Source organism: Macrobrachium rosenbergii, chromosome 48 (assembly GCF_040412425.1).
Source record: "Macrobrachium rosenbergii isolate ZJJX-2024 chromosome 48, ASM4041242v1, whole genome shotgun sequence".
Taxonomy (NCBI): Eukaryota; Metazoa; Arthropoda; class Malacostraca; order Decapoda; family Palaemonidae; genus Macrobrachium; species Macrobrachium rosenbergii.
Genome location: NC_089788.1, coordinates 54,562,048 through 54,584,820, shown reverse-complemented (window position 1 = coordinate 54,584,820; position 22,773 = coordinate 54,562,048). Strand labels below are relative to the sequence as shown.

The 22,773-nt window shown below is 40.1% G+C and overlaps 1 protein-coding gene across 2 annotated transcripts in view; it reads left to right on the top strand.

The window, feature by feature from the left end:
- The window catches only part of LOC136831407 (macoilin-like), a 130,535-nt gene that overhangs the window by 74,506 nt on the left and 33,256 nt on the right, over positions 1-22,773 (top strand). For both annotated transcript variants that reach the window (XM_067091794.1, XM_067091795.1), the window contains exons 6-8: positions 8,708-8,807; positions 9,104-9,172; positions 20,063-20,459. In XM_067091794.1, the coding sequence (XP_066947895.1) occupies positions 8,708-8,807; positions 9,104-9,172; positions 20,063-20,459 (566 nt within the window). The remainder of the gene's footprint in view (positions 1-8,707; positions 8,808-9,103; positions 9,173-20,062; positions 20,460-22,773) is intronic.

Here is a 22,773-nt window from a genome sequence, read left to right as displayed (position 1 = left end):
ATAATTAACAAATCCAAAACACACCTACACTTACAGAAACCAGGCAACACATTCATACTGGAAAGGGGTGCCCAGAAAGTAAGAGTTGAATGAAAAGAAGCGGAAAATCCTGACGATATACAGTCTAATTTAATTATATAAATAAGAACTTTTTGGTATCAGTCTGTGATCTCCTCAAAGGGGAATAATCAAGATCCACATCTCAGGTCAGAGCTATCTTGGATTAAAAGGGCACAGGTTAGGCCCAAACAAGCAGTGGTGGTGCCAAACAGACGATAATCCACTTCAGGGAAAGGCAAAAATAAACCTTACCGTCAGACAGAGGGTTCCCCCTGGCAGTGTGACTGAGCAGAGGCATAGATGGATGACAACTAAATTCTTCAATTAGCCTATCCAGAAGGAGGGCTTAATCAGCAGGATTTGCTGCACACCAACAGGGCAGGAAATTCAAAATCCAAAAGTATTGGCAAAGTGCAAAAGCAGCAGAGTGCAATAACAGCAGCAGGTCATCAACAACCTCACAACACGGTTCAGGAGCAGTTCCTAGTCTATCCTTTTCGGGAGAGTGGTAAGGCGCTGACACTCAAAAAGAGAAAAGAAAAATGTAACTGCTTGTTTCAAATAACAGGCTGGTGAGGAGAATAAACAAATCATTACTAAACACTGCCCAAATGCCTTAAAATTAACATATAAAATACAAAACTATATTATACTAATAAAAGTAAAAAGGACAGCAAACTGACAGTATTAAGAAGAAAAGATTTTCAAAAATATGTATGTAACACTATGTTGCAATATTAAGCACATTATTGTACTACTGACTGTCAGTAAAAATACTGTACCAGAGAGAGAGAGATCCCATAGTATGTATGTAGTTTATCATAATGTGATACATGTATGTTTGTATACACAGTGTGTGTGTAGTATTTCATAGCAGGTATTGAGGCTCCAGTGGCATTGTGGTGAATTGGTATATTTTAGTCAAAGTCAGAATTGCTAAATTCCTTTGGTAATAAGAGTAAACACTGATGTGTCAACTTCAGGGTGCGGGATATAGGTAGTAGATGACTGAGGCAACTGCACTTCTTTTAACTACAGAAAATTAGAATTTTTGATTGCGTAAACAAATATGACACAGTCACTTTAAAAGATTTACATAAGGAACATTTTTTATACCTTTGACTAACAATGATTCCTATTGAATTTCAGAGCACATGCTCACATAATGAAGCTAATTAAAAAAAAAATATGTAAAGAACTTTTTTTTGTACATGTAACAATGACTTTGAGGAGTTTGATTGCTTGTTCTAAAATACAGGTACAATACATAAATGTATGCAGGTGCGCATTATTTAACCAAACATCTCAAAATTTCTAAGCATGTGATTGCAGATGAAAAAAAATTTATGGTTAAGAAGTGTTAATTTATCAATGTACAGCAGGTACATTACGTTATTTAACTACATATTGAATACTATAGAACTATAGGTATTAACATTTGAGAAAAAATAATGATATATATTTCACTTGCACAACCAAAATTACAAAAATACAAAATATGATGTTTTTTGTTTCCTGTACTTGAAGAATCTAAGTAACAAAATCCAATTAGTTGAGGGCCATTAAGTTGAGATGTCAGTGCACTAGCTATTAGATCTTTAAATGGCATTCCTTGAATGTTTAACACTTCACTCAATTTGTTCCAAAGCCCTCCAGCCCACTAATGAGGTTGTTGGTCACTACTGAAGCATTGTGGAAAATCCTGCCAATTATAATAAAAATTTATGTTAAATATGTTTAATAAGGAATACCAATTAATTTCATCACAGTCCCATCTCTTGCATTTGTTTGCATATGTGGTTTTCAAATGACCCAAGATACTACAGTAATTTTTCTGACATACAAGAGAAGTTCATATGTTACTTGTGTATGATTCTTTAGGTACCTGAGAATTACTAATGGTTTTTCCTGCAATTTAATGTTAACATCTTAGCAGAATTCTACAGTCTATTTCTTCACCAGCAGAATTACCTGTATTGATTGGTATTACCAAGGTTCTCTTCGAATTTATTCTCATGCATTCATGTTCTTTATTATTTTGACTTCACTGATTACTGGCGATGCTGTTTGCAGAGTGCAGTATCCCACAGCCTAATAAGCATATCAGATTGAGTTAAGTGTGAGAATTAATGGGGACTAGTGAGTGATTAGTAGTGGCTTTGTGGGTCATTTCTGTCATTCCTTAAGTCTGGGCTGTGCTAAATGAAGATATAAGACAACACAGAATGTTAACCTTTGATAGTTTACTCAATACTCAGGTCTGCATGAAAAAAGTGATAGGACATGAAGATTTTTTTAAAGTTGACAAGAAACCGCTTCATCAACTAAGACACAAATTTAGCCTGGTAAAGAGCTGTGGTAGAAGACCTGCAGAGAGCAGTGATAGCATCCACAGTGACATCCAAAAGGGTCTTATCTTTGAGATTGTTTGATGGTCATTATGTACAAAGAGGCATCGATTGTGGATGGGGATGGAAGTGGTCAAAATGGGTCTGCTTCAAAAGATACCTCTAGCTGGGTCTGCCTGTTGGGAACAGTAAAGGGGAAGTCTGGTGTTAATGATGTGACAAATAGATCCAACAAGGTCTACACAGGTAGAACTGTACTTGGTTTGCCCTGCTGAGAACATCTGCCACTGTTTTAGACTCCTGAAACAAATTGAGGCACAATGGTAACTTTCTGCCCAAGTGGAGATCTTCACAGCCAGCAGACAGAGTGACTGACCTTGTCCCTCTTTAATTCTGCAGGTAGGTGACAGTGGTGGTGTTGATGGCCACTTATCTGGGGCAGTGACCTGACTAATCAGTGCAAATGCTTGGAGGCTTAAGGACCATATGCAAATGTCAAGTTGATACTCAAGGCATTCTCTTCACTGGACACTCAAGCCACTCTCCTCACTGGATAGACCCTGAGTCTAAGACTCCAACAGGTTGGCTCCCCATCCCAAGGTCAAGGTGCCTGAAAAGATTGAGAGATCTGGGTGTGGAGGTAGCAGAGGAACTCCATACAAGAAGTTCTAACAATCCCTGTGCCAATGAAGTTTGTAGAGAATGGCTCAGTGATCAGGAACCTGACAGCTTGAGAAATCAAGACTGTTTCCCCAAAAATAAGTTAACTGGAGCTGTAGGGGATAATTACAAAAGCAATATTGTGGAACCTACTTTACCAGAGAAATTAGGTGGCCAATCAACACACCAAGACTGTTGTTGGACCAGGATGAGTGAGAAACTCATCAGTGGCCTTCAGGAGATCCATAGATAGTCCCACGACTGTCAAGCTAATTTTGCAAATCTGTTTAGAAATACTGAGGTAACCTGTCTGGGTGGTTGGTGATATGTCTGACTTCTTCCAGGTGACTTGCATACCCAAGGACTGACACAATATCAGAAGAAGCTGCAGGTGACTCTTCAACTCATCCTTCAAAGAAACCAGTAACAACCAGTCGTCCAGGTAGCAATGAAGGCACGGGCCAAGATGACGCACCCAACAGCCTACCAGGGCAAGAATCCTGATGAAGGCCAGAGGGATTGTATACAGACGAAAGTAAAGGGCCTGGAACTTGAACTGGAGCTTCAGTAAATGAAGATATTCCTGAAATGAGGACATGCAAATACCTATCCTCAGGTCTGTAGGAAGGAAATCCCCTCTGCAGATGGATTTCTTTACTGTATTGGGTTGGCTGAGGGCAATGGTAAGTTCTCTTCCTTCCTAATACTTCAGAATAGAGAGTTGATTGTAAACCGTGATGACTGGCAGAATTTCTTCATTGGCACCCTTTTGCAACATGGAGGTCACTTTGTCATTAAGGAATTCTCTCTTTGTAAGATCAAGAGGTAGAAGTCAAAGGTAATTGGATGAGATGGAGGTGAGAGACCTTTCTTAATTGAGGGACCTACTTTAAGAAATGGCAGCAGGTAACCGAAGCGGGGAACTTCAGCACCCAAAGCTCCATTCTGATAGCTCCCAGGCCCTCTAGCTCCCCATGGGATCTGTAACTTGCAGTGAGCTAAACTTCACCAAAGACAACAGCCCAGGAAAGATCCTGTGAGGTCACATATCTCTTCTGTCTTATTATATATGACAACATGCAGGCTTGTCAGGCACTTAATATTTCAGATCTGTATTAGATCCTGATCCCAAGAAGAAGTTTAAAGAAATGTTGATGAATATTTTAATAAGATATGTGCTTAGAGCGCTTAATGTATACAAGCAATATGGTTGTTGGTCTGGAAAACCAGATTGTTCAGTATGCCAGTGATGCAACACTTTTGGGTTTAGTAAAGTTTCCACTTATGAGAAATGAAGCTGCCCTCAGTCTCAGTCAGGACATGGACAGGATCAGTGAATGGTGTAGTCAGTGGGGTAAGAGGCTGAACTCCAGTAAAACAAAACCACCATTGATTAGCAGATCTCATACAGATTTTCCACCTCATCCTGTCCTTCGTTGATGGGATTTTGCTGAATGAGTCTGAAGCTTTAACTCTAGGTGTAACTTTTGACTGTCATCTTACTTTTGAGAAACATCTAATGAAAGTTTCAGCAAATGCCATGTGAAAGTTAGGTATTGTTCTTAAGGCCTCGTATATTTATAAGTGATAAAATCAATACAACCTGTTTTAGATCATTTGTGCTTCCTTTACTAGAGTGTTGTTCTCTGGTGTGGATGTTTGCTTCTGCCAGAGATTTATCTCTTTTAGGAGAGTGATTTGTGGTGGTAGGTTTCTGCTTCCTAATAGTAGAGGTTACAACTTGGACCATTGACAGATGGTCTCTCGTTTGTCACTTTTTCATAAGTTGTAATTTAACAGACATCTTTCACATTCACAATTGATCCCTGATCCCCTTTTCCTGCCAAGAGCAACCAGATTTGCTGAATAGCATCACCAGTATGCAGTAAATGTACCTCGCTGTCAAGCTTCTCAGTTCCAGAGGTCCTTTATTCCTCACACCGTTGGACTGTGGGAGAGTCTCCCAGAGGATGTCATGCAATTCGAACTTCAAAAGTTCAAAGATACAATGCATTAGTACCGTAATGTTATTCTCTTGTACATTTCAGTACGTTAGTATCTGTTTATTGATTTATTTATTTTTTCTCTTTAATAAATGAGATCCCTTCTTCCTGTATTTCTCTTTACCTTCTCTTACTTCCTAATGAGCACCAGATTCTTTGGAAGCTTGAATTGCAAGTGAATGGCCCCTGTGAGCTTGTTCCACATGAATAGGATTCATCATCTGAATATAAAAATAATAATGCAGTGCATGTATTGTGCATTCAACTTGGATGCAACACCAACTTAGAGAGGTTGAACCAGAAGATAGTAAAGACTTGCAGCACAAGAGAACCCGCTCTTACCAGTTCATGAGTGTGACACTTCCTGCAGAAGTCCTCAGAGGCGTCTTTCCCAAAAGCTGACCATCGGGGAATGAGGTCTTAAGGGTACAAGGCATCCTTGTCGATGGCTTCCATAGCCAGCAAAGGGAGACATGCTCAAGAAGAGCTCCCTGGGTCTTGTAGAATTTCTCTTGAGGAGGCAGATGGTGACTTGAGATGGGCTTGGTGTAACCTTTATTGGAACCACAGCCAACCATATCAGAGTTTAGGATCACCATGAATAATGGATTATCAAGAATGTACAGGTCTTTTATAGTTTCTTCTATTGAATGCTTCACCAACAAAAACAGCCTTAAGAATAATCAAACCAGGCCCTCTCAAGGGTTGGAGAAGCAGGTGAATGAGAATGATCAGGGGTAGTCGAACTTGTAGAAGGCTCTTGTCACAGTAGGTGGAGTAGAATAGTGAGGAGATGAATTGCTTTAGAAGTGGACAAGGAGATAACAGAATACACCAGCAGCTTACTGTTGCAGTTAGCAAGCAAGTGCTACTTGAAGGATGACTAAAGGAGAGCATTGAGTGACTCAGCTCAGGCATGAATCACTAACTGAAGAAGCGGCTGTGATGATCGTGGTCTTGGGGAAGGATGACACCTCTTGACATGGTTTCAAGATACCTGTTAGCTTTACAGAAGCAATGGGAGGCCCATTAGGCAGTGGAATCTCAGAGAGATTAGTTTGAGGCTGGGAAGATGAGATGGCAAAATTGGAAGCTGCATTGGCTTGAGGAATCATGAGAAAGACTGCATGCAGTTCCAGCCAGTTTTGGGTAGGAAGCGTAGCAGATGGGCATCGATGGTGGGGTAGGAAACAGGCCAGGCACATTAGTGGATGCTGAAGCAAAGCTGTTCAAGAAAACCAAGGAAGCACAATGTTGGCTGCCGACTCAAAGCCTCAAAGCTAACCCTATATAAAAACCTACAAATGTAAATCACAAAACACAAATGATTCATATGACATGAAAATGCACTCAGATTGGAGTGCTGGCCATGGCACTTCACAAAGACATCAGTAATGCAGAAGTATGCTTGGTGAGAACTGCAGCAAGTCTGTTTTCATTACAGGCATACAGAAGAATGGAAACTGCTTCTGTTTGTGGGCCAGGGAGTTGGCTGGGCCTATAATTGGAATCTTTCCATGAAATGCCTTAGAGTGTGGTAGAAAGCTCTCAGAGAAACTGACTGTGATGGCGGCTGATGCAACTATTGACTACCCTTTTTGGAGGCAACTCTCACTCCCCTCTTGGAGCCAGCGAACATTGTGTCCACTTGCCATGATGACAGGTTCCAGGCTCTGGAAAACATGCTTGGGATCTACTGTCATTTGTTTTAGGTGCTGAGGGAACTTCTTGCCATCTGCAGGCATCAAGAATGTTTACTTTGCATCCCAGTTGAGGGCACATAAGGTTTTTCAGCTCTGAGTACTGGCTAGGCATCCTCTTTTTTTAGGTCTTCCCTTGGACCGTGGCACCAGAGGCAGAGTGGGCTTACTGGAATGGTATCAGGCTATGATAGAATTCCAGTGACGTTTGGTCCTTTTGCTCAGGTATGCCATTTGGGACTGACATGTGGGAAAGTTAGTTTTAGTGCTGTTGGAAGAGCCATGCAACTGTGTATGGACATCAACACAGACATAGAAGCAGCTCGCCAAATAAATTATAAAATATAGAAGAAGGGTATATGTTGTTGATCTAGGCCAGACAACAAATATATTTATATACTAGGGTGGTGTGTCAGAGGCTGAGGGAGGAGCAAAGGCAAAAGGAGGAAATTCCCAAAGCTAATGAAATGCAAAGTTCGGTAGACGCATATTAATAAAATGTAACATATGCTTGAGTTAGTTGCTTAATATTTATGTAATAATGTGTAAAACCATTATGAGTAGACATTTGGTTAAAGCAAAAATGACTAACACATATTGTCAGCTATGATAATACCTATTGACATCTGACAATGAAGAGTGCACTGCAACTTTTGGTAGAATCATAGTGAATGATGGGTAAAGGTTGATGACTGGTTTGTATTGTTTTTATGGATAAAATAATAGTACATTCCTGTAGCTGTAAAGTATGGTAGTTAAAAAAAAAAATTTTTTGCAATTTTTTCCTCCTAGGATGGGACTTACTGTATTTGAATTTTTATCTGATTATATTTAATATTTTATGTTATCCATCTGATGAGAGATAAACTACATTAAACTTCACACTTAACCTTCAGCCCGTAAAATGTGCCTTGAATTTCCTGAACCTCTTTTTTTTTTTCTTCTTCTTTTTTTTTTAGGAGGGATAAAAAGATTCTTATATGCTGACAATACAGTTTATGTGGTCAGGCATTAAGCAAATATATATGTAAAAGGTTATGGGCGTTGTCAAAACAAAGTATGTTTTGTTTAAGTTTTTTTCCCACTTTTTTTTTCCCTCCCACTGGCTTCAAAGCCTTTTGAGAGTCAGAAATTGTGATCAGCTACTGTATAGTAATAGGATAATAAAAGAAAAATATTAAATAAGACATAGGTTTGATATGCATACAAAGTTGATGATTATTTGATCAAGTTTTATTTCGTTAGAATTTGCTAGAGAAATCATGGGCCAAATAAATATACAGCCTTTATTTCGTTAGAATTTGCTAGAGAAATCATGGGCCAAATAAATATACAGCCACTGATGAAGTATATGATCATGTGTTTAATGCTATAATTGGAAAATTCCAGTTAATAAAAGCTGTAAAGATAGGTATTTTTGGGGGTTGGGGTACAACTTATTGTACTTAACATTGATAGTAATGAAGGTTGTGTGTGTTTGCCTTTTGTAGGCTCCAACTGCATCGCTTTCTGCCTTTATCTTTTCATATGGTCCCTTTGTTCTTCCTGCTTAGCTGTCTAGCTGTGTTACTTTATTCCAGCTTTCACCTCCTGTTTAAACATAACCAATTCTCTGTGGTCCCTGTGACAGTTTGGAAAAGTCATCCAGTGATCTTGTTTAAACTAATTATTAATGCCATAGTAATCGAGTAATACTTTGCTGTATCCCTAAATACAATGATTGATATGTTGACACAAAAAATAGGTACAGCATACCTGTATATATTTTCCTACGAGTGTTGATGTATGATATTTATGATAATCTTTTTGTTTATATGTAGATAGTTTAAGTAATATTGCTCTGATAAGGATTTTACATAGGGTTTTTAGTTTCTAAATCCTTAGCTGAAGTATTGTTTTATAGATATATCACTCATTTCATTTTTTCCTATTTCAGAGAAAGCAGCATGAGGTTGCAAAAGAAAATGAATTTTATTTGCAATTATTACAAGAGGCATTGCCCCCTGAGTTGCAAGTCACATCTAGTCCTGACAAATGTGAGTTAATATTTGTACATTTTACTGGTAGACTGCAATAAGCAACTATGGAAAAACGTATTGTATTCCACAGATTCATTGTTGCAATACAAACCATATCCTTTTTGAGGAAGTGTTCTGTTCTGGCATCCATTATACAATTTAAAATGTGTGCATGTGTGACAGGAAGTTCTCAAAAATGATGTAGTTGCTTTTGTCACTGTGATCTTGACCTGATTGTAAGGAATTGTAGATATGTGTAAGTCAAGAACTATTGAGGGCGGAACATAAAACAATATTTAAATTTTGTATTGCAGGTCTCAAAGAGAAGAGTGAAGATCTTAATGGGGAGGTGGAAGTTTCAGCCGCTACCATTAACCACTCGGGTAAGTATCTTTATGAAGTTTTCCTGACACTACTTTTCATATTCTGTTCTTTGCTGTAGCGTGGGATTTGGTTGCAATGTGTTTTGCTGAACTTTGCTCACTTTATGTTTTAAGAATGCTAGAATTCCGCAAAGTAATTAAAGCATTGCAAGCCCATACAAATGTTATATTTTTCTCTGTGAGAATCAGTTTTCAGCTACTGGACTATGGGCCCTAGTTAACATTGATTAATATTTATATCTAGATGCTGTACTGTATATTTGTTTCATCAAAACCCATAACTTACAATTTGCTTCTGTGTGTGGTACAAATAGTCGTTTGCACTTCAGTCCCTGTTCAAAGAAAGAGAGAAAACAGCATTAAGCTGTTACTGCACATACTGTGGAGGATCCCCTGTATTTTCTGTGACAGATGGGATCAGTCTTTGTAACTGTACACTCCAATATCTCCAGGGTCTTCTCTCTTTTCTGAGCCCTTGTTAGGAAATGTCTTTTATTCTTTGTAGTTATTTACCTCTTCATAGACAGATTTGAATAGCACTCAATACGAGTTGATGAAAAAAACTAGTATGCTTACAGTATTTTGTTCATATTTTGTGTTAGAATTGCATTTTTTGCTCTCCCCTAATGTAATTTGATAAGTTGTTTCATGTGACTTTCAAGATAGCTATCCAAAGAGAGGCTGGTTTAAGTTAGTAGACATCATCTTGTGCTAAACTTTGATGATGTGATGTATTTTCGTTAGTTTGCATTTTTTATATTAGTAACTTATCAAGTAGTTACATTGCTATAGTTTCTAACTCGCACGGCAGCTTGAACTCAAAATATGTGGTAGCGCTAGCGCTTCAATTGTTTAGTGTAGATGACTAGTCCTGGCCACTAATGGGAATACCAGGAAGAACTTAGCAGACAACCTCATTCTGTTTCTGCCGTGCCCGATGTAAATGTCAGGTGTTTGCAGTAGCTTTGTTCATTATTTGCCAGTTGTATAACTGGATTTCGGTGAAGTATTATTCCTGATTTCGAGTAACCTTCAAGCTTTTAGCTTTCAAGATCAGTTTTTTATTGTTTTGCTATTACTGAGATCTGATTCAAGTTCATCATTTTTTCCTCCTCTAATGAAGTTGCATTCAAGATTAAACATCTTCTTTTCACACTTTTTTCCTCTGCAGAGAACTGGAAAAGTGTAAGGGGCAGGAATGTAGTAAGGAGAGATTTTGTGCTTAATGTTTTGGTGGATGAGCTTTAGGGGAGAAGGCGTTATTGAGAGCCGAGAATCGTGCTCCAAGCTTCCAGCACCAGCTCCTGAGCTTGCCTGGTACCAGTTACAGGGCACCCTGCTCCTATTCTCGTGCCCAGTGCCAACTCCCGAACGTGGACTGCCAACTCTCCCCACATCCATTTTTCTCTCTTGCTACTAGCCCTCATACTTTTTTATCCACTTGCTACCACACCTGGTTCCCTTGCTTCCTTCCCATGCCGTTGTCATAATTTTGTCTAGGTTAATAGAAATTAACCTTCTAATGGTGAAGTGTTGTACAGTGGAGGAGGTGATTATCCGGCCCACCAGTTCTCTTAGACCTAAGTCACTGTCAGACTCCCCTAAACCTGGGAGGAAGCATACTGAAAGTCCAATGGAGGCTGGTGGGAAGTCCCTCCGGTTGCCCCCTTGGTCGAACCTATTGCACATTCCCAGGTATCGACAGGCAGCCACTGAAAAGGCATCTTGATAATTATGTAGTGGAGGAGGTGGCTATTCGGCATGTCAGATCTCCTAGACCTAAAGTCCCTGCAATACTCCCCTAAACCTGGGAGGAGACATACTGGCAGTCCAAGAGAGTCTGAGGGGCTTTGCCCCCAGGTAGTTGCCCCCTCACTTGAACCTGTGGTACGTTCCCGGGTATCGGCAGACAGCCACTGGAAAGGCATCTTGATGGATGTGTAGTGTTATCATCACTCGTCAGTTGACGTCTTCCTTAGCGCTTGGCACCATCCTACTACTGTCCAGCGCCAGTTGCTGTTCTCTCAGCACCTATTCCAGAATGCCCGATACCAGTTCCCGGGCGTCTGGTACTCTCTTTAGTACCCGGCGCCAACCTACAGAGCTTCCATTGTCCGATGTCATGCACCCAGTGCCAGTTCCTCTTTAGTACTTGGCGTCTGTCTTTGCCAAGAAAGCACTGTTTTTCTTTTTTGAGCGCCAGTCTTCAAGTGGCCAGTCCTCAATCACCAGGCGCCAACTCTTCAGTATCAGACTCCCACCTCTGAGCGCCATGCAGACTGCTCAGAAGCATTTTGGCTTTCTTCAGTCTGTTCCACCTTCGCCTAGAGTTCAAGACGAGCCAACATTGCTCCTTTTTAGCGATAATTAGTGTCTTGGAGTCCTGTCCTTTGCAGACAGGGACTTTTGTGTCCCAAATTTACGAGCTTGTTGAAAAAAGCTCCCACGTATGGCATTTTCTTCGTCCTTCGAGAAGTCTCTCAGGGAGTTGGGAATTTAACTTTTGTTGAAAAGGGAGCAAGAGTATCTTTGGACTTTCCTCCCTCTGGTGCTTTGATAGAACTAGACCACCTTGAAGTAAAAGGGTTTTTCTTGACTGGCAGCAGGAGCATGGGCTAAGAAGATAGAGGACTCACAAGTGTTTACCGAGAGACATCGCCTCAGATTGTCACTTAGTCCTGTCCTGTGTGGACAAGGACAGTTGAGATGGTTTTTAGAGATTTCTGCTCTTTTCTTTGGAATCTCAAGAAGAGAGATCTCTGGTGCTCCTTTACTACTGTGAGAGCCAAACAATTGTAATCAGCCCTGTTATTTTTGCCTGCAGACCTACATCACCTCTTCATCAGAACACAGCCTTTGCAAGAGTCAGCTTTTTGGATGTCAGTCTCAACTCTCGGAATTTTCAGGATTTCTGTCTGCCAAGAGAATCACAGCTTGCTTCAAAGAGGGAATTGGGCAAAGTCACTCTAGACTTGTTCACAGGAGATATCTCTCCTATTTGACCGGAGAAGCCCTGTCTTTGGGAGTCGCTGCCTCCTCCCAGGGGGACTTTTCTGGTCTCATTGATTCTTTGCGGCTCTTGACCTTCACTTTGGCAAAGATATTGTTTTCGTTTACTGAACTCGACCACCTTGTTAGAAGCATTTTTAAGGTGTTTGAGGTGCTGAATTTCTTTGATTGTTCCATCAGGGCACGCACCAAGAAGATGGAGGACTCTCCACTCTTGCCAGAGGACCTGGCCTCCAACTGGTTAGCTGTGTTATCATGTGCGGACAAGGCCACTAGATATGGTTCCCACTAGTTCATCTCCCTCTTCACCATGGGTGTGTTGAAGAAAAGGGAGTTGTGGTGTTCCTTCACAGAAACAGGAGGAACCACCACACGGAAGCCTGCTCTCCTCTTCGTCCCTCTTGACAGGCAGTATTTTTTCCCGCAGTCCACTGTGCTCGGTATCTTGTTAGACCTCCAAAGGAAATCTACTCAAGGTCTTCTGATGCAGTCCACTAAATGTTCGAAGGAACCCCCCACCTCTGCCAAATCCGTTTCTCCCCTCCAATTTCAGCCGTTTCGTGGAGGCAGAGAGAGACTCCAGTTGAGACCCCGAGCTAACCTGCATTATTCGAAGTCTGTCAAGAAACCGTCGTTCAAGCCTTCTACCAAGAAATGAAAATACTGTCCTTCGTGCTCCCATAGGAGCCAGACTCCTCCACTTTTGGGAAGAGTGGAGTCGCAGAGGTGCGGATCCATGGATAGCCCAAGCCCCGAAGTAGGGATACTCCATTCCTTTCAAGAGGACGACACCGCTGTTCAAGTCTCCTCTCGCCTTGACCACTTATTTGGAAGGCTCCAAAAGATTTTTGGCCCTTTCACAGGAATTTGACTCCCTCTTCCTCAAGAGAGCTGTGGAAGAAGTCGAATGTCATGAGGCAGAAGGGTTCTACAACCAGCTTCGTAGTTCCCAGGCCATCGGGGGGATGGAGGCCCGTTCTCGATGTCAGCACTCTGAACCCCTTTGTTCTGAAGACATAGTTCCAGTCTGTCATGTCTTCCATTCATCGGGGCAGCTGGATGATTTCTTTAGTCATGCAGGACACTTACTTCCATGTCCCCATAAATCCAGACTCCAGGAAGTACCTCCGTTTCCTCTTTCAGAACAGTTTTTGAGTTTCACTCCTTTTGCTTTGGCCTTTCGACAGCCCCTCGGGTATCCATTCGTGTTCTCGCTCCCCTCAGCAAGTGGCTCCGCCTTCTCATGATCAACATCTCCCTGTATTTGGACGAGTGGCACCTTCGTTCCTAGTCAAAGGAAAGGTGCACGGAGGACTTAAGGACAACTCTTCTTCTGACTCAGTTGGGCATTCTCATCAAAATAGAGAAGTCTCGACTATCTCCGACACAGGAGATTCTTTATTTGGGCATGGTACGGAATTCTTGGACTTCTCAGGTTTTCCCAGTCCCCAAAAGGATTGACTCTTACCTTCGCACAGTCCACCAATTTCTCTCCCAGTTTGCTCAGCCAACCAGTGGATGAGTCTCGTGGGCACCTTGGCCTCCATCGAGCAGTTCGTGAAGTTGGGCAGACTGCACAGGAGACCTCTGCAGTTTTTTCTCAAGGCCAGCTGGGACAGGAAGTCCGATTGGGTCTTCTTGTCCCAGCTGGCCTTGAGTAAAAACTGTTTTCCCATCACACAGGAGATCAAGACAGACCTGCAGTGGTGGCTGTGTGAAGGAAGACTTCTTCAGGGAAAATCTCTTCTACCTCTGAACCCTGACCTAGACTTATATGCCTACCTCTGAACCCCGACCTAGACTTATGTGCATACCTCTGAACCCCGACCTAGACTTATATGTAGATGCATCAGACTTAGATTGGGGAGCCCTTCTAAGAGACCAAGAAGTGTCCAGGATGCAGTGGACGCCTCCACATGAAATTAATGTCAAGGAGCTGAAGGCCATTCATCTAGGCCTCCAGTTCTTCTCCCCTCAGGTCTTGGCAAGATGGTGATCATTCATCCCGACATCACAACTGCTGTAACTTACATGTGCAAACAAGGAGGCACTCACTTCATCTCCCTCTACAAACCCTCCAGAGATCTCCTTCTCTGGGCAGATGGAACCAAGTCGCTCTTGTCACCCGTTATAGTCAGGGAAACTCAACGTCTTGGCAGATGAGTAGAGTTGCCGCAACCAGGTCCTTCCCTTGGAATGGACTCTGGATCCTCTGGTCTGCAGCAATCTATGAAAGCTTTGGGGCACCCGGTTGATCAACCTGTTTGCGACGTCCAGGAATCACCGTCTCCCCTCTTCTGCTCTCCAGCCTCTGGCATTGGCGACTGGTCAGTCCTAGATGTCTATGCTTTTCCTCCGCTTGGCATGATCAGAGAGGTGCCAAACAAGTTCTCTCATCGCAACGCCTCGATGACTGGCAGCTCCTTTCTGGCTGACGAAGGAATGGTTCCCAGACCTGCTTCGTCTTCTGGTGGATTTTCCAAGACTGCTCCCTCGAAAACCATCTCTTCTCAAACAACCCCACTTCCACAGGTTCCTCCAAGGGTTGCCTGCTCTGGCCCTGACAGGCTTCACACTGTCCGGAGCCCCGTCAGAGCGAAGGGATTTTCCAGAGCAGCGGCAGAGGCTATTGCTAGGTGCAGGTGCCAGTCTTCTAGCAACCTCTATCAGTCTAAGTGCACAGTCTTCCGGAGCTGGTGCAGGCAACATAACATCTCTTCTTCTGAGACATCTATAAGTCAGATCGCTGACTTCCTGCTCTTCTTGAGGTCATCCAAGAAATTATCGTCATCTACCATCAAGGGGTATAGGCCCATGTTAAGCCCCGTTTTCAAGCACAGAGGGTTGGACCTCTCTTCCAACCAAGACCTCGGTGATCTCATCAAATCCTTCAGCACAACAAGACAGAGGAGATCTGAAGGTTTCTCATGGAATCTTGAAGCAGTCTTAAAGTGGCTGTCGGGCCCAGCTTTTGAACCTCTCTTTTCTATCTCTCTAAGGGATCTCACCAGAAAGACACTCTTTCTCATCACCTTAGCCACTGTTAAACACGTCAGCAAAATTCAGGTCATTGACAAGAGAGTAGGTTTCGCACAGGGAGATGCAGTATGCTCCTTCTCTCTTAGGTTCCTTGCTAAGAACGAAGATCCTTCCAAGCCCTGGCCCCGTTCCTTCACCATTAAAAGTTTAGGAGACATCCTTGGACCGGAGGAGGAATTGAGGCTTCTCTGCCCAGTAAGAGCTCTAAGGCACTATCTTCAGAGGATTGAGAAATTAGAAGCCCTTCTAGTCATATGGGGTGCTCTGTTTGAAACCCTTCTCATCCGATGGCAAAAAATGTTTTCTATTTTTTGAGGGACCTAATTTCCGAGACACATTCTCGGATCCAGGAGGACATGCTACCTTCAGTTAAGGTCAAAGCTCATGAGGTTTGAGCGGTGGCAACTTCTCTTGCCTTCAGACACAAAATGTCTCTCTCCTCCATCTTGCAATCTACGTATTGGAAGTGCAGGTCAGTGTTCACATCGTGTTATCTCAAAGAAGTGGAAACGATTTTCAAGAATTATAGTACATTAGGACCTTTATCCGTGGCTGGCAGGAAGTGGAAGCATAGAGAGCTCTCGTTCCCTCCTCTTATCTCCTTGCTTGAGTAATGGTGTTGAGTCCAAGGTGAACCTGGGGGTACATAGTACCTGAAGTACCCACCAGTTCTTTTAGTTGGTTTGGGTGTGGCTTTTTTATTGCAGCATAGGTGACAGCGTTGTATGTTTTTATTCTGGTCCTACGCCCAGGGCAAAGGCACCTGTTAACTTTGTTAGCCATCGTAGTACCTCCTCCGCTGCAAAGTCCCGACTAAAGTAGGAGGCAACCCATGGCTATACCACCACGCCACCTATGGGTTGAGATGATCACTGACCAGAGACAGTACCCACCTGCAGTGGCTCTCCTACCAGGTAAGGGAATGATAAGCATTGTACCAATGCTGGCAACTTTTCTGCTATCAAAGTTATTACTTTATTAATGTTTTGGGATAGAATGTGTCCATGTATCCCACCTCCTGTCAAGGTGGATTCAGCTTTGTAATCACTTATATAAAAATGAAATTTTTATAATAAAATAGTTTTATATATACTTACCAAGTAATTTCTAAATCAGAGCCCTCCCTCCTCCCCTCACATGGACTTCAGGGTAAAAACGAATGTAGCTCTATGCCACATCGATCCTCTTCGTACCCTGAAAGTGGGTGGAGTTAACCACCTACACTAGCTAGTTGAATCTTTACCACTAATTTTGAATTTTTAGGCTGCCATGGTAGGAAATGGTAAGTATATATAAAACTTTATTTATTTTAAAAAGTCATGTTTTTTACAGCCGTCTTGGTAATATTCACTTTCACCTTCCGTGGGAGGTACAGAAATTTTTTTAGAATTATTTTCTTATGCCTTGTGCATATGCATGTCTATCTCTTTCCATTGATGCCTTTTTTTTTTTTTTAAATTGGCCATCCTTAAGTTTAGCCTGGTCTAGGGGTTTGCTTAATATTTATTTTAGGCCAGACTGTGAGAGTTAATTCTTGTATAATGTACTTTAGAGGGTTGCTTAGTGAATAAATTCCTTGCTAAATTTGTTAAATGCTTGCTATTTGTAAGTTAAAGGTAGTAAACACTGTATGGTCTTTCCTCTGGCATACCCAAATGATAAGTGAATGATATGTGGTTAATATCCTCTGTCACTGCGTGGTATTTTCAGTTGCTACTGGAGTGAGGTATCCATCTCATTTACGTAGAGCATATTGGCTTAGATTATGGAGAGTTGATGGTTTGTGATTAACAGCTATTTTTTTATGCAAATATTTCCCTTGGCTGAAATCTGGTTAAAATTCTGGCCTTGATCATAGAAATTGATACCCTTCTGAGGTTCATGGTGAGCAAGGCAGACACATCCTTGCCAGTATTTTTGGGCTTTATGTATTACATTTAATTTCAGAAATGGGTTTTCTGCAAAATATCTAATTTATACAGTATTGTTTTATTAGATTTGTATGGATTTAAAATGATAGACATAACCGTTTTCAATAAGTAATAGTGGCATCAGTGACCTTTGATGCAGTGATGCCAGTGAATTTTAAATCATCCATTTTTACATTGCATAGTTTCAGAATCATAATAAATATGGGTTACCAATTGTTTTATTGTTTCGGTTTATTCACTCTCTTTCCTGCTCAGCCTGAAATTTTCAAGTGAGCTTATGGTATTGTTCAGTTAGACTTTCTTCTATGTCATATTTGTGTCTTTTCACATGACCTGCAGTTAACAATCATCAGGACAGTTAATTTTTTATCTTTCAGAAAGTGTTATTTAAGCATCCTAGGCTATTGTGTTGGCTCCTCTGCCATAATTTTCATGTCCTCCATTTTTTTCAAGATCTTATACATCATGCTTCGTGAAGATCATTCTCATGTAAGAAGCCTAGGGAAGGTGGACATAGTAGGCTAGCTACACAGGCTCATAATGTGTTCAACCTGCGTTGTTTTGTTCTTTTATGGTCAGGTTGCTTGTTGGTGTTGCTTTTACCTCGCCTTTTTTTTCCTCTCTGCTGTAGATGTTGATGTTTGATCTTGCATTCCTCCTATGACCACTTAAATTTATGCACCCTGGTTTTTCCACTGTCACTGCCATTGCTGCTCATGGGCATGTGGATTGCAAGGAATGCGAAACAACCATCAGCATCCAGGGCCACTCCTATTTTTGCCATGGCACTAATCAGTAGCCCAACACCTGCCTTCAAGGCAAAAACAGCTCTGACAGTGGGAGTCGTAATTGAGTTTGTCCAGTGCTTCAGTAAATATTCACACTAGTTTTCAAGGTTGGGTGCTCTAACAGTTGGAGCCATGGCTGAACAATACCAGTTACTAGAACTGTGGCCAGAGCTGCTACCATGATTATACCCACATCATTTATAACACTCCTCAGTTGGTTAGAGCTCTGTCTGCAGCAAGAACCAATCACCAGCCTTTAAGATAAGTAACACAGTGGTGATTGGGACTTTGGCTGAACTACACTAATTACTGGAGGTCAATAATTCTGCCCTATTATTCCCAAGGATTTGAGGTCAGTAAGTACTGTCCTAGAAGATTACTTTATCAGAGAGACTTTACTCTCAGGTATGTAGGAAGAAGTGACTTTACCAAGATCTTTCCGTCATGCATTTCTTACCAACAGTTTACAGGGCCCTCTCTGTTGTGGAGTTCAGTGTTGAGGGCATTTAGAAGAATGATTAATGGCAAAGTAATATAAGTTACATTGCCTGATCAGAGCTCTTTTGACTTTTCACATTTTTAACCCTATTATTGGTGAAAGGGTTTTGTTATGGTTCACATGTTAAGGTGAAAATAAATTTCCGACCTCTGTGTCAAGGATGGCACACAGATGGTTATCCTATGTTTTGGACAAAGATAGCAATGGGACAGGTGTTCCCAGCTTTATGTATGATTCCCAATTATGTAGTTTGCGCTCTTAATAACTGAACGATCCCTTTGTTTATCCATTAAGATATTCTTTGTGATTTGGATCCCCCTTGATCATTTGCTTCTCGATCACGTGATGGATAAGTGCTAACTCTGCTAATTATGCCACTTAAGAGCATCCCTTACAGCAGTATGGGTCTCCGAACCTGCAGTATTCCCACCTTGTAATGTATCATTTGGAAGGTGGACTTGAAGTACATGATTTCAGCTCCTTAGAGTTACTTGTCGCAGTTTGTGACCCATGAATGCAGCTCCCTGTATGTTCTTGATAGACATTAATTTTGATGCTGCGTACAGCCTCAGGAAACTTTTGAGTGGATATTGCTGGTCTTAAATTTTCTAGTATTAAGGTCTTTAGCAGCCTGATGATTCACACTTCAGTAGAGAATTATGCCATTTATATGTAATGGGTTTGTGGTGAAACAAATCTGAGTATGCAGCACTAAATGGCATTTTCTCTTTCCTTGAAAGTGACCTGAAGTGTCCAGGACTGTCTTTGGCAATAAAAGGCTATAATTAATGGGTATGTATGAGGAAAATTTTATTACTAATATATTTCATGCTATAAATGCTGTTAGTGTAATACAAAAAATGTACTGATATCTTGTATAGGTATGTTTGCCTGGGAAAGAGATATGATGAAATGGTCTAAGGTTTGTTGATCTTTATTCATAAGACTAGCTGTTATTGTATGAATTTCATTAACACTTGCTAGGAGTCAAGACATCTTTTTGCACAGTACAAACTGAGTGTGTAAGGTAGACTACAACATGGTGCTTGTCCATTTCATTAGTTTTTGTAGGCTTATTGGTTTAGTTTATTGTAATTTTTTTTCTATTTAGATTAAAAAAGGTGTTTTTAGGCTGGGAATTATGCTGTTTCTTTGATGATATTGTAGTCTTGAAGCTAGTCAGAAATGCAGTTCGCGTAAAGTATAAACATTTTTAAGGTACATAGCCATAAATAGTTTGTGAATCACATTGTCATTTTGATTGTTTACTCTGGTCTTTGTAACAAGTGATTCCATGTTTTATGTAACATTATTCACTGGTACAGTAATGCGTATTGCTGACTGATTTTTAGGGAGTGGTGTGATGAGATTTCTTGGTACAAAAAATAATTAGTTTGTGAATAAACTGCCCATGGTTCTCATCAGGTTTTTGTTTTTTTTGTTTGCATAATTAATGCAAGCATTAGGTGGTGCTATTCAGTACCACCTGTGTTGGAATGTTGGTAAAAATCATATAAATATTTTAAAACTCTCACTGCATTTATTTTTGTGGGTAAGAACATTGTTCAATTATATTTTAACAACCTCAATGTATATTTATGTTTTATCTTTTGCTTTATTCCAGGAGGGAACTCCAATCTCAGTAGCAGCTGCAGCAGTAGTAGCAGTACCAGTAGTAGTAGTAGTAGTACCAGTAGTAGTAGTAGCACTAGCAGTAGTAGTAGTCTTAGTAGTAACATTAGTAGTATTAGTAGCAACAGCAGTTGCAGTAGCAACAGTAGTAGTAGTAGTAGTAACAGCAGCAGTAGTAGCAGTGGAGGTGGAGGAGTGGGTGGCGGTAGTGGCGCAAGTAATAGTGGGAACAGCAACAAAGGTAATAAAGGGTTGCGTGTGGATGTCAAGTTACCTGAACAGCCTCAGTCAGGAGAGGATGCGCCTCCACTTCCTGTGCATCGTGTGGATAAACACCGCCTTCCTAATGGCTCTATCCATGCAGAGCTTGTTTATATGCAACAAAAAGAGTATGTACACTGCTATATTTCATGCATTTGTTTATTTTTACAATACTTTTCATTGAATAGCCTTTTGAGTGATAAATTTCATAAGAAAAAATTTTTTTAATGTTAAGAAAGTAAAAATAAATGTTCATGCAAAGCAAAAACCATTGTGTTACAAATGCTTTTTTACCAGTTGCAGCAGGTTAGATCAAGGTTTACTGGATTCTAAATGGATATGTTAAAAGGTGAAAAGTGGCTGTTGCCTCCCATGTAGTTTCTTGGAAGTAATAAACATTAGTGTGGAGATTGACTCTTAAGGTTTCATAGACCATTTGGCAAAATTGGTAGCTTTCTTTTTTAAAGAATCCTGTAAAAGAATTTGTTTCCTTTCCAGGAATATTAGTACGTACCGTAAATCATTATTTTATCATAAAATGTACCATCTAAAAATGCTTATACTATCATCCTGAAATACTTATATATTTTAATATAATTTCAACAGTACTTTAACCCTTAAATGCTGAGCCTCTATTTACAAAAACTTCTCCCGTATGCCGGCGGCGTTCGGGAGCTAGCGCCGAAGCGGAAAAAAAGTTTTTTTAAAAAAATCACAGCACGCTTAGTTTTTAAGATTAAGAGTTCATTTTTGGCTCCTTTTTTTGTCATTGCCTGAAGTTTAGTATGCAACCATCAGACATGAAAAAAAATATCATTATCATATATAAATATTGAAATATATGACAGCGCAAAAAAATTTTTCATATATAATTTTATACAAATCGCGCTGTGAGCAAAACTGTTGAAGCTAACGGGTTATTTTGTTTTTCTTTGTATTGTACATTAAATTGCAATGATTTTGGTATATAACAAATTGTAAAACGATCAAAGCAACACAGAGAAAATATTATCACAAAATGATGCATGAATTTGTAACGTGCGGACGTAAAAAAATGTTTTTTTAAAAAATTCACCATAAATCGAAATATTGTGCTAGAGACTTCCCGTTTGTTGAGAAATGAAGCTAATTGATTGAATATTACTAAACTGTAAGTGTTTTAGCTTACAATTGCAGTTTTCGACCATTTCGGTCGAGTTAAATTTGACAAAGTCGAATTTTTTCTATTTATCGTGATTTATATGAATATATTTCAAAACTGATAAAAGCTACAACCATGAGTTATTTTTTGTTGTATTGTACATAAAATTGCACACATTTTCATATATAAAACTTTATGTAACGACTAATATAAAACGGTGCAAATATTACGACAACGTGACAAAAGAATTTCTGAGATGTTCGGCCGAGTTACTGAGCGGACGTAAGGAAAATGTTTTTTTCAAAAATTCACCATAAATCGAAATATTGTGCTAGAGACTTCCAATTTATTGCAAAATGAAGGTAAATGATTGAATATTACTAGAATGTAAGAGTTTTAGCTTGCAATTGCGTTTTTTTACCATTTCGGTCGAGTTAAAGTTGACCGAAGGTTGAAATTTTGGCAGTTATCGTGATTTATGTGAAAATATTTCAAAACTGGTAAAAGCTACAACTATGAGCTATTTGCTGTTGTATTCTACATGAAATTGCACACATTTTCATATATAAAAGTTTATGTAACAACTAATGTAAAACGATGCAAACATTACGACAACGTGACGAAAGAATTTCCGAAATGTCGGCCGAGTTACCGCGCGCAGACGTAAGGAAAAAGTTTTTTTTTTTTTTTTTTTTTTTTTTTTTTTTTTTTTTTTTTTCACCATAAATCGAAATATTGTGCTAGAGGCTTCCAGTTTGTTGCAAAATGAAGGTACATGATTGAATATTACTAGAATGTAAGAGTTTTAGCTTATAATTGCGTTTTTACCATTTCAGTCGAGTTAAAGTTGACCGAAGGTTGAAATTTTGGCAGTTATCGTGATTTTATGAAAATATTTCAAAACTGATAAAAGCTACAACCATGAGTTATTTTCTGTTATATTCTACATGAAATTGCACACATTTCCATATATAAAACTTTATGTAACGACTAATATAAAACGGTGCAAACATTACGACAACGTGACGAAAGAATTTCTGGCGCGGACATAAGGAAAAAGTTTTTCAAAAATTCACCATAAATCGAAATATTGTGCTAGAGACTTCCAATTGTTGCAAAATGAAGGTAAATGATTGAATATTACTAGAATGTAAGAGTTTTAGCTTACAATTGCGTTTTTTGACCATTTCGATCGAGTCAAAGTAGACCAAAGGTTGAAATTTTGGCAGTTATCGTGGTTTATATGAAAATATTTCCAAATTGATAAAAGCTACAACCATGGGTTGTATTTTGCTGTATTG